Source organism: Priapulus caudatus, unplaced genomic scaffold (genome assembly GCF_000485595.1).
Source record: "Priapulus caudatus unplaced genomic scaffold, Priapulus_caudatus-5.0.1 Scaffold2167, whole genome shotgun sequence".
NCBI classification, from domain to species: Eukaryota; Metazoa; Priapulida; class Priapulimorpha; order Priapulimorphida; family Priapulidae; genus Priapulus; species Priapulus caudatus.
The window spans coordinates 14,409-26,641 of NW_014579228.1; the positions used below are offsets into that span (position 1 = coordinate 14,409).

The 12,233-nt window shown below is 46.8% G+C and overlaps 2 protein-coding genes across 3 annotated transcripts in view; both read left to right on the top strand.

Annotated features, from left to right (window-relative positions):
- LOC106818328 overlaps nt 1-6,582 on the top strand; it is a gene marked incomplete at its 5' end in the record, with an annotated part of 19,719 nt that extends 13,137 nt beyond the window's left edge. The window contains 9 exon segments of the mRNA XM_014823044.1: nt 1,519-1,626; nt 2,209-2,412; nt 2,511-2,603; nt 3,085-3,225; nt 3,453-3,544; nt 3,879-3,951; nt 4,964-5,124; nt 5,365-5,431; nt 6,439-6,582. Of these exon segments, the coding sequence (XP_014678530.1) occupies nt 1,519-1,626; nt 2,209-2,412; nt 2,511-2,603; nt 3,085-3,225; nt 3,453-3,544; nt 3,879-3,951; nt 4,964-5,124; nt 5,365-5,431; nt 6,439-6,582 (1,083 nt within the window).
- LOC106818329 overlaps nt 4,549-12,233 on the top strand; it is a 14,071-nt gene continuing 6,386 nt past the window's right edge. For both annotated transcript variants that reach the window (XM_014823045.1, XM_014823046.1), the window contains exons 1-2: nt 4,549-5,124; nt 5,365-5,496. The gene's annotated coding sequence lies outside the window, so the exon portion shown is untranslated. The remainder of the gene's footprint in view (nt 5,125-5,364; nt 5,497-12,233) is intronic.

Genomic DNA, 12,233 nt, shown 5'->3' on the forward strand with positions numbered 1-12,233 from the left:
GACTCGTATGGACTCCCTCACCACCGCCGACCACTGCCGCCTAACACTGTTAACTAACCGACATACCACAGACTGCGGCTACTGATGGGGAGTGATTCCAACAGCTGATGGAGCCCCCTCGACCCAACCCTATCCACCTCTCTGCCTAACCACGGTATCCACACCATCGTACCACACACATGTACGCCATGGGGAGATTCCAATCACGCATGGACGCTCTCCCACCCCACGGGCCCAGTACACACACTCACTGTCCCTAACAACTGTTCCCGGCTACACCGTACTCACAATCACAATCTTACGCACGATGGGAGGCGAGTTCACACTTGATGACCCCCTCATCACAGACCCGACCATGCCTCTAAGCACTGTTAGCCCGTACAGCCTACTCACGACACATGGTATCCACGATGGGAAGAGTTCACACACTAGATGGACCCCCGCTCACTGTCGACTCCACACTACTTGCCCCTAACACTGTTACCCGCACCATCCTACTCACACACGTGGCGCGGCACGACTTGGGGAAGTGAGTTTCCACCTGATGAACCCCCCCCCATCACCACCCACCACCACTGCCCTAAACTGTTACTTCACCACCTACTCACAAACATGCGCGATAGATGGGGAGTGAGTTCCACACTCGATGGACCCCTCAGGGTTCTCCTCAATTGATCACCTATAGCCGGCGGGCCCCGCCAGGCTAATCGTCGGAGACCCGCCATCCTAAAATGCACGCCGCCACTGTCTAAATATCCTATCCCCGACCCCCTAGCACGAAACAGCACTTCGCGATTTGCAACTAGACCGAAAGGCAGCAACACGCTCATGCTATAATGATAAAAGTCTTTGGAGACCTGCCTCACCACTCACAGACCACCACTGCCCTAAACCGCCCTACCACCGATACGGTAGGCTGCGCTAGAATCTTCGCAGCTTACTGATGCAAGATTTCTTGAACCTCTTTTCCTACTAGTAGCTGATCGAAATATAGAAGAAATGTAACAAACGTAAACAAACAACGAAGCAGCATCACCGGCATAAACTCCTCACTAATATTGTTGTAGGATGTTGTAGGATTGTATTGTGTATTTGTATTGTATGTTTGGATGTTGTAGGAAAGAGCTGTTACTTAAGCTATGCAATGCCTGCATGCGCGAAGAGTTTTAGGAAGAGTTGATCCATTGGGGGAATTAATGACTCGCGCCGACTGTCGTATACTGGGTCAAGGCCAACTATTAACCACGTAAACTGTTAAGAGTAAGATTTTTTATAATGAAAACACATGAATATATTAACATAAACAGGTTGAATAATATATACATAAACAGTTGAATATATGATGTGATGTGAATATATAAGCATAAACAGTTGAATATATAAGTGTGACTGTGGAAATATAACATAAACAGTTGAATATATGATGGTGAATCTACAGGGAATGGGAATGCGAGAGAGATGGCCAACGACGCGATGGTTATCTGACGCTGCCACTGTGTTTTTTTCCTGTGCCACAAGCTTTCCGCTGCTGGCGAGCGGGCTGACGCGGGAGGGCTTAAAACAATTGAGCGCCAATGCATGGATGAACTCATAGACGACGCTCCGCGAATGAAGTACTGGGATCCTGTAAGTTACCACAGGGGAGGAGGAGGGGAGGGGTGGCGCGGGGAGGGAGGGGGAGGGAGGAGGGGGTGGAGGGGGGAGCATAGATGAATGACAGCTGTCGACGTGAATTGTCTCCGGTTTTCGCTCGTTTCGCTCGTTCTGACAGCAAACAGAGAATTAGGTCTCATTACGTCGAGCGGAGATTTCCTGCGGTCGTCAGGACGATGATTAACTCTGAAGTAGTCGAGCAAAACACGTTTTTAACAATTGCCTCCATTTTGAGCTTAATGGCAACTATGAAAATAAGTTCCCATGAAAAAACTTTTATTATACCGCAGATCGTTGACCTTCGGCTTGCACGTGCATAACAGTGGCAACTATGTGATCTCTCTGTCTGTCTCTCCCTTCATCACTCTCCCTCTCTCTCTCTCTCTCTCTCTGTCTCCCTACCTCTCTCTCTCTCTCTCTCTTTCTTTCTTTCTCTTTCTCTCCCCCTCTCCCTCACCCGCCCTCTCTCACTCTCTTGGTCTCGCGATCATCACCCATCACTCATGCTCATCAGCTCGTTAACTCGTTAACTCGTTAACTCGTTGCCCCCTGCAGACGACCTTGCTCCGGGAGCTGTACAGGATCGAGCCTCCACCGCAGGAAGGAGCCAGTGTTGCATCGGAGGAGGAGACGCCCACCTACATCCCGATGGAGGGCTACATGGAGAAGCTCCCGCTAGGCAAGAAGAAATCAACGTTCTGGAAAAGCTGGAAGCGGAGATTCTTCCGAGCGAGAGATGGCTATCTGTATTACTATGAGGTGAGGTGAACCCCCTCCCACCCCCTCCCTCTAGAGTAAAAACCCCTCCCACCCCCTCCCTCTAGTTAAACTCACTGCCAGACGTTCTATTGTTTCAGGGAGGTAACAGAGAGCAGGCGAGCGGGTGCATGAAGCTGGCAGGGGGCGCTGTCGAGGACATGGGAACGGACATGCTGGGAATCGATGACGGGGTGAGCGAACCGACCAATCACACGTCACGAAATGTCGTCTGCAACAAACAGGCCATCGTCATTGTTTTACACACGTCAGATCATTGATAATTATAATTAATGTTCTTACTAATGATTCTAAAACCATATAGATCATCAAGGTTTGACATCTTGTGTGTGTCTGTTGTCCGGCTGCAGTGGAATGTCCATTGTTCTAGTGTTAGACCCTGTCTTTCTACATCTAGCTGTCACAGATTCACCCTTACAAGCATTACCATTGAGCGAAGGTTATGTGTTCGCTACTGTAGCCCTTGTGAATTCTTAACAGGGTTTTTATATATTTCTTTCGATGCCATTTTCTGGTGTATTTTTAATCAGTATTTCACTATCCCATTCTCTGGTGTATTTTTAATCAGTATTTCACTATCCCATTCTCTGGTGTATTTTTAATCAGTATTTCACTATTCTCTGGTTAACCGCGTTTCTTTTGTTGTTGTTACAGCGAGGTCGGTTTCTTGTTGTGAAGACACTCAGTGCTAAAGACAAGCATCTGTGGAAGCTGTCACTGAGCAGTCAGGTCGTAGAGAACAGACAGGCTCTGTACGTACAACCCTCCCTCACGTTCACACCTCATCCCAACAAGGTAACTATCAATAGATCTACGTAACCATATAGATAGATAGATAGATAGATAGGCAGGCCACATGCGGGTTGTGTGCTGTAACACTGTCTACATTTCGCTGTGAAGGAACTCCCACAAACAACAACAGCCATCTTTTTCTTGACCTCCACCCTGCTAGCTTCAGCCCTGACTAGAGCTCGTCTGTTGTGTGATGGTTACCGTGACGATGCCGCTTGTTTCTCTTGCAGCAGGTGATCATAGTGGATCTGGGAAGTTCGTCGGTGAGAGCTGGAATCCTCGGTTCTAAACGTAAGCTCTCCCTTCCTGCTTCAAACTACCCGTCATAGCAGTTATCATTATATACAGATCATTACATAGATCATTACGTATATATATATATATATATACATACATTTATATATATATACAAATGGTCTTTGGAAACGCGCAATCTTAACCGCACGCACGCTGCTGTACACAAACAATTTCAATAGACATATAGAGCAGCTTAGCCTTAAGGTGGGAGAGCGTGAACGCCAAATTTGCACAACGCTCACTTCGTTTCACACCATGACAGCACAAATACACAAACAACTGCCTCCATATTGGGCAATGGATTAGTACTGTGCGTAGCTGAATGTTTATGTCACTTGTTCGAATTATTGCCTTTACAGCTTGGTGGAATGCAACCCCCAGAGAAATCAGGTGAATTTCCAAGGAAAACTCGCACCCCATGGCAATGACAATGTAAATGGGAGAAACTTTCTTTATACATGAATAATTGCACCGCATTGCATCTGGGTTCAATCACTCCCTGCTTGTGAGCTCCATGACGAGCCCCGCCAAGTTGAGCCAACATGATTCGTGCAGGAATGGCGACACATACACGACTGCGTTAATTGCCCAAACAATCGAGTAGCGCGGTTAGGCAGTTTCGGGTAATATACTGACAGCTGCTCCCGTTTACGTGGCCGTGGCGTGGGAGTTTTTCTCACGGATTCACTAGATATCTCTGGGAAAATTAGGCTAGTTGTACCAAATAGTAAGGCTGCCAGGGTCTAGATGTCTCCCTGGGTACTGCCGGAATGTGCCCTGGGTCCGGTCCGGTATACCGGAACGTACCCTGGTACTATCTAATATGCCGGACCTTACCTCGCCTACTCCAGTAACGAGTCTAGGGAGTCGCCTACGCCTACTCCCTAACCCTAACCATATCAGATAGTTATCAGGGTACGTTCCGGTATACCGGACCGTACCCAGGGTAGGTTCCGCCAGTACCCAGGGAGACATAGACCTTATCAGCAATAGTAAGGTAATTGGTATTAGTAATAGTATTATTTTTAATGTAAAATTAATATCAGAATAGCTCAAAAATTCCAAATTCAAGAGATTTACCTTTTTGGTGTGTAGTGAAATTGATCAATGTAAAATATATATCAAGTCCTGAATTTTGTTTATATTGAACAAAACAGTGAAATATTGGTTTAATGTGCTAAGTGAAGAAAAAGGTAATACAAAAAAAATACTGTATTTTCAGTTTATATTATTTAAAAAAATGTCATTCCTGTATAGTGAGATAGGCAATTTAGAACTAATAGCCATATTAGGAAAGATCAGCAAATTAAAATTGGATTGCAGCATTTTTTCCACAATCATAATTGGTATCAATTCACCCATAAATCAATTAAGTTGACAGGTAAGGTGTGCAAAGAGTTACCAAATCCATAAATAGAAAAGTAATTATATTTTTTACTAACAGGATTGTGGAGGCAAAGTAGTGGCCAAAGTTGAACAAGGTTCACTGTGCTTCGTAAAAAGAGGCCATAAGGTGCCACGACCTCAGACTGGTGTGTTTTACTACAGTAGCTACATCGACAACTGTATCAAGGAAGGCCAACTATTGAGTCTGAATAAGTACAGGTATTAATGTGTGTTTTATGGCACAGTCATATTGTACTATGCATAAATTTGTTATCCCACTCTTAAGTCAAAGATGAGGGTTGAAGCAACTGTTATACATACAACAGGTGTAAAAGTTGGTCCGTAAATTATATTGGCAAATATTGCTAGATACGCGCTGATGAAATGGCCACATTTTCATAATTTTGGAGACATGCATTTTTAGTGTTGACATGCTTTTCTGTATAATTGATTTTTCAGTATTAGGAATGAAGATTATTTGGATGATGAGCAGGTTAGAGATGAAGACGTCGATCCTTCTCCTGACGTTGGTGTACGCAATATACCAGTGCCCACGCAAAACACCAAGCGTTACACTTCCAGCCATAAAGGGTCAGTTTCCTGCTATATTAACATTAATTGTTAATTGTCAACATTTTATTAATTGTTGTGTACAGTAAGTATACATCATTGTATGTAGTTTATATACATATATATATATGTATATATGTAGCCTATATATACTTTTTTATGGCAGAGAATGCGAAATGCATCAAACTTGTCAGACTAAAGTGTTTTTTTAGGTGCAAGTCTGACAGATCTTACTTGCATACCGGACCCATTGTCTGACACTATTCTTCTTTCAGATGTGGGGTCAACATTTATTACCAAGTTACCAACTGTTGCAATGTTACCTTTTGTACAGTTTTTTTGCCAAATAAATGAAAATATAATAACCTTTATTCAGTTTAGAGTTGATTTTTAGTGTAATTTTAAGCCACGATGTGCACAATACTAAGTGAGACCATAGAGTGAGACAATAAGAGAGAGTTCACACTAGGTAGACACTTCATTTATCTTAGAAATAGGCATATAATTCTAAACGAAAAAACCGAAAATTGGGTCCTGGCCCAAGTCGGCTCACTATTAGAGCCTGTGCATGACAGAAAACACCAAAGTTCTGCATTTCTTGTTATCTGTTGTTTTTCAATCATTATATGTAGATTCTCCAAATTATTTGCATGATCTATAACTACTGCTATTTTATTAACACAATTATTATTATTACCTCGGCCAAGGGGTTGGCAGGAGGTTATGTTTTCACCGGAGTGTATTTGTTGGTTTGTGGGTTTGTGCGTTGGTTTGTTTGTGTACAGCCTAACTGAAAGCATGTGTGTGTGCGAGAGAGAGGGAGAGGGGGGATGGAGAGAGAAAGTAAGAGAGGGAGATGTGTGCTGTAAATCACTGTAAGATGGATGCTACAATGTCAGACAATGACAACGGCATCATTATCAGTCGCTTAGTAACGACAGCGATTCCGTTTTCCGCCACCAGGTGAACTCGTCGCCGCACCGCTACCACGCTGCGTACGTCGGCGCGTGCGTCTTCGCCGGCCGCTCAGAGTTCGATGACTCATGCATCAGTGCAGACGACTGGAGGGCGTCACCTGAACTCTGTCTAGACAAGTGGAACCCATGAGGACTCGAACCCTGGACCCCGCCGCGCCGCGTTGCCGGGGGTCGCACGGATGCCGGCGGGAGGATGCTGGTGGAGGAAGGAACATTCCCCGGTCCCTGCCTCGCATTGAAGGAGGAAGAAGAGGAAGGAAGAAGCTTTTCCAGATTCCTGCATCGTGTAGAATGTCACGCGGAGGAAGAATGTTCATGCGGATGAAATAGGACGTCGTGTCGACTTACCGCTCCTTCCTTCCTTCCTTCCTTCATTCCTTCCTTCCTTCCTTCCTTCCTTCCTTCCTTCACTCCTCCCTTCCTTCGCTCCTCTCTTCCTTCACTCCTTCCTTGTACTCGCAGGGGACCATGTATCACCATGTGTTTTTGCTGGTGTGTCATCGCGTGCGGTGAGGGACGATGGGGGCGGATGTCTCTTTCATTGCTGGCGCGTGACACTGTAGAAGGAAGCTGGTGTCGGTCGCTGTGCTGACGCGTGACACTGTAGAAGGAAGCTGGTGTCGGTCGCTGTGCTGACGCCGTGCCTTGTATTGTGTGTGTGTGTGTAAAGTTCTGTCTTTCTATTTGTGTGGGTCGGGTCGGGTCGGGGAGTTGGAGGTTTCTGATAACGTGTTGTGTGCTGGTCTCGTGGTTGCTGCTTCTGTATCCGTGAGATGTGAGCTAGGGTGGCGCCCCCTGCCCTGAGAGAGACGTGGCGCCCCCTGCAGACGACTTGCCAACAAATATTTTGCCGTGTATAATAGTTTTTAGTAAGTTTTGGTATAAGTATGGATTTATCTGCGTATCGTGTATAGATGGGAGCTACAGTGACGTATGTGCACAAATAATGATGACGTGACTGCATTAGATGTAGGGATGGGTTAAGGTCCATCATTGAGGGAGATGAATGGATGAGAGAGAAGAATTTAGTGGCTTATTATAAAAATATCGGTATATTTAATGAATACATGTTCTATTATATAGATGCCTGTATATGCCTCGCCACGAGGAATATTTATATTGCTTTTATGAGGAGACCCAGCCACTATGGTGTTTCCTGTTGACATATTAATGCTGACATATATTCTATGTCTGGTTATCACCTGATGTTATTAATAGTAATGCCAGTTATAAATGAGAGTGAAGAGAGGGTGAGAGAGAGAGAGAGATGATCGGGATGAGAGATGAGAGGAGGGGAGAGAGAGAGAGAGAGAGAAGAGAGAGACGAGAAGAGGAGAGAGAGAGGAGGAGGGGAGGGAGAGGAGAGGGGGAGAGAGAGGAGAGAGAGAGAGAGAGAGAGAGAGAGGGAGGGAGAGAGAGGAGGGAAGAGAGAGAGAGAGAGAGGAGAGAAGAGAGGTGAGGAGGTGAGAGAGAGAGAGCGAGAGAGAGAGAGAGACGGAGAGAAGGAGAGAGGAAGAGAGAGAGAGAGGATAGAGGGAGGGGAGGGAGGGGGGAGAGAGAGAGCGAGAGAGAGAGAGAGAAGAGAGAGAGAAGAGTGAGAGAGAGAGGGGGGGGGGAGAGAGAGAGAGAGAGAGAGAGAGAGAAGGGAGAGAGAGGGGAGGGAGGGAGGGAGGGAGAGAGAGAGAGAGGGGGGAGAGTTTCGTGGTTGTTGGATGTGTGTAATAGGGGCTTGTGGGTGAGAAACGTGTACATAGCTGTGCGTACGTGGGTGCGTGTGCGTGCGTGCGTGTGGATGCGACTATTTATTACGGTGATCAAGTAAGAATTTGCCTTCACTCAGTATACGTAACATGCATATGTATGGCTCAGTAGCTAATGTAAGACACAGAAGCAGTGTTATTGATACACAAGCACCGGGTGTGAGGAGTAGTTGATAAGTTTCTTATGATCTATAATATTTAATAATAGATTCAACTCTCAAAGGTCTGGGTTATATTAGGTCAGTTGCTAGTTGTACCGTATCTGAGTTGATCTTCCTGTTTGTATCTATTATGAATACATTCCACGTTCCAACACAGCTTTCCGCGTATTTATTCGAATTTTGTCTATGCACGTCGTATCGTTGGATTTTGAAGAGGAAGAAGGCAGCTAACACGTGGAAGAGCTAGGGATCACTATACTTGTATAGTCTTTCACTTGTAGTTTTCAGGTGCGAGGGCAGAGCCAATGCAACAACCGAATTCGTATTCCTTACTCTGCTGTTTCGGTGCTCTTTTTCTTGTATATATATATATATATAATATCCAGAATGCATCTCTGTCATTCCACTCCTGATAATATATGTAACCGCTTCCTGATACGTAACCATGGCAACGAGCATGTACACGAACTGTGTGTAGACATCCTATGTATGCAGAATACAAAAATACCAAATAAATGCTTCTGTCTTATTTACCATTAATTAACGCCAGTGGTGTTTGATTTTGCATTGTTTTACAAATCACATTCGTTAGCATGCACCAGGTCACATAAGCAGGGCGCAATATCCATTTTGAAATGTGCGGGGGGACACCAGTAGCGAGCACGCGAAGGGGGGGGGGGATGGGGGGCCCTCCGCCAAGAAAAATTTTGAAATAGACCTCAGATGCTCTTTTCTGCGCGAGCAGGGGCGGGGGGAGTCGCGGATGCCCTCGACGCCGCCCCTCCCTGTATACGCCCGCTGCCACACACACACACAACACTACCACACACCACACACACACACACACACACACACACAAAGGAAGCGCAGCGAAAAGGAAACGCACACACACGCGCGCGGTGCACACGTCGTGCACACACACACAAACACACACTACACACCAGACACACACAACACACACCACACACACAACATGCATTTTGGTTGTGATAACATTACGAAAAAGGTGTTCCAATCAGTTCACATAAAATCAAGAAACAAAAGTCAGAAAAACCAATCATTTGGTGTGAGCTGATCACAAAATAAATTGGTCCTGTTTATTATTGTTCGGTCCTAGTGATATTCCTAATGCGTGTTATATATCATCAGTTGCAATGAAAATTACATTATTAAACGATGCTCAGTTACTCAGATGTTTTCTTTGCGCTGATAAGCTCGTGTTCTCAGCTTAATCCTTGAATCAGTGTTTCTAATGTGAGTGAATTCCTAATTTCATAAAGCATACTTTCGTCGTGAGTGATTTCTGCATAAGAAATTATTTAACTATAGAAAAAAAACGTGTTGAAAAGAAACGGCTACTAATTTATGCAGGAAATTCTGGCGTACCTGAAACCCTACCCCTTAACTCCATCAAGCCGTAAGCCTGAAACCCACCTCCTTTTTTTGAAAACTTTCTCCGAATTTTTAAAAATACTAAGAAACATAGCAATGTCGGCGATATCGTTGGGTGGATGATATGAGGACGTCTAGGCGGCTACACGCGATCTATTTGCTAAATCGATATCTCATTCGATCCATAAGATATGTGACGAACCTGGTTGTCAAGTGGCCTCCGGCTACATAAACATTCCTAGTATTTTTATCTAGAATTTTTTAATTCAGCTACATTTTCATCTATTCTAACCCAAAATTTGAGTCATTGCGGTAATTTCCTGACCTAATTTGCGAAATACGGAATTCCGGTAGATTAAGTAAATGATTTAGGATTTTTGCTGAGAAGCCCACCCCCTCTGTGCACACGCTATTTGTTACTTGTAGGCAAAGCCACAAAATGTCAACCGGCCGCTGATGTAACCATTTGCCGCGCCCGTGTAGCCACGCTGGCCATGGGAGGTGTAGCCACGCGGCCAATGGGAGTCCGCGCATGGAGTGGTAAGCCACCGCGGCCATGGGAGTGTAGCCACGCGCCATGGAGGCTCATGCATGGGAGTGTAGCCACGCGCAGCTGGAGCTGTAAGCCACGCGGCCATGGGAAGTGTACACGCGCCAGTTACACGCCGGCCATGGGAAGTGTAGCCACGCGGCCATGGAGTGTAGCACAGCGGGCCGTGGGCCGGGGGGGGGGCGCCGGGGGCGCGCCGCGCCGCGGCGGCGGTACGCGCCCCACGGCCCCGGCGCAGCGGGAGTGGAGCCCGCCGCCCGGCGCGCATGGAGTGTAGGCCACGCGGCCTGGAGTTAGCCGGCTGGAGTGTAGCCCGCGGCCCATGGATGTACACGGCCATCGAGTGTGCAGCTATGGATCTGTAGCCGGCAATGGGAGTGTAGCCACGCGGCCATGGAGTGTAGCCACTGCGCCATGGGAGGTTAGCCACGCGGCCATGGAGAGTGTAGCCACGCCGGCCGCCTGGAGTGTAGGCGGCCAGATTTTTGGTAGCCCGGGGCGTCTATGTCGTCTATGTAGCCACGGGGCCAGAACATTTGGTAACCATGTCCATGCGGCCGTATGGGCGCTACCTACCTGAAACCCTACCCCTAACTCATTCTAGAATAAAGAGCACCAGATAGCATGCTTACGTTGGGCCAACGTGCCTTGCATTTTGGTTGGCACGGTCACGGTTCGGCATATTGACGTTGGCGCAACGTTGGCAAACGTTGGCACGGTCATGGTTGCAGTGTGGTTGGCAATATGACGTTGGGGCCAACGTTGGGCGTATTGGTTTGGCATGGTCACGGTTGGCAAGGTGTTGGCTGCGGCATTGCCGTTGGGCCCCAACGTTGGCGTATGGTTGGCATGATTGCTTAGTTGGAAAGGTTGGCTTGCGTATGACGTTGCGGCCAACCGTTGGCGTATGGTTGGCACAAATGCTAAGTTGGCCAGTGGTTGGCTTACATAACGTTTGCGCCCAACGTTCGCGTATGGTTGGCATGATGCTAGGTTGGCAAATGGTTGGCTGCATGACGTTGGGCCAACCGTTGCGCTATGGTTGGCCATGATGCTAAGTTGGCATGGTTGGCTGTATGACGTTCGGACGCAACGTGGGTATGGTTGGCATGGTCACGGTTGGCTAAGTGGTTGGCTGCATGCGTTGGGCCGAACGTTGCATATGGTCGCATGGTCACGGTTGCAAATGGTTGGCTGCCATGACGTTCGGCCAACGTTGCCGTCATGGTCGGAATGGTCACGGTTTGGCAAATGGTTGGCTGCATGAGTTGGGACAACGTGGCGATGGGTTGGCCATGGTACGGTTGGCAAATGGTGGCTGCATGACGTTGGGCCCAACGTTGGTGTATGGTTGGCCATGGGTCATAGTTGGCAAGTGGTTGGCTGCATGACGTTGGGGCCAACGTTGGCGTATGGTTTGCATTGGGTCACCGTTCGCGCAAAATGGTTGGCTGCATGACGTTGGGCCAAACCGTTGATGTATGTTGGCATGGTCGATAGTTGGCTAAGTGTGTGCTGCATGACGTTGGGCCAACGTTGGCTGTATGTGTTGGCATGGTCATGGTTGGGAAGTGGTGGTGCATGACGGTTGGGCCAACGTTAGCGTATGATTGCATGATACTAGTTACAAAAGAGTGCTCATTTTAATTATTAGTTTAGCGGCTGCCGTGCATGTTATAATTGTTACAGGACATGCACCATTTAGTGCGCTACAACATTGTGTGTTGCAGGGCATTACCTATAGCTAGATTAGTAACATAATATTTTGCGTATTAACACATATGTGGGTATGATATGGCGCATGATGCTAAAATTCAGATGATGCCCAACCACTACGATTTATCTGTATTTTATGGCGAATTTCGTTTGCATTTGACCAACTACGACCAGTTTGCATACAACTACGATTATTATTTAA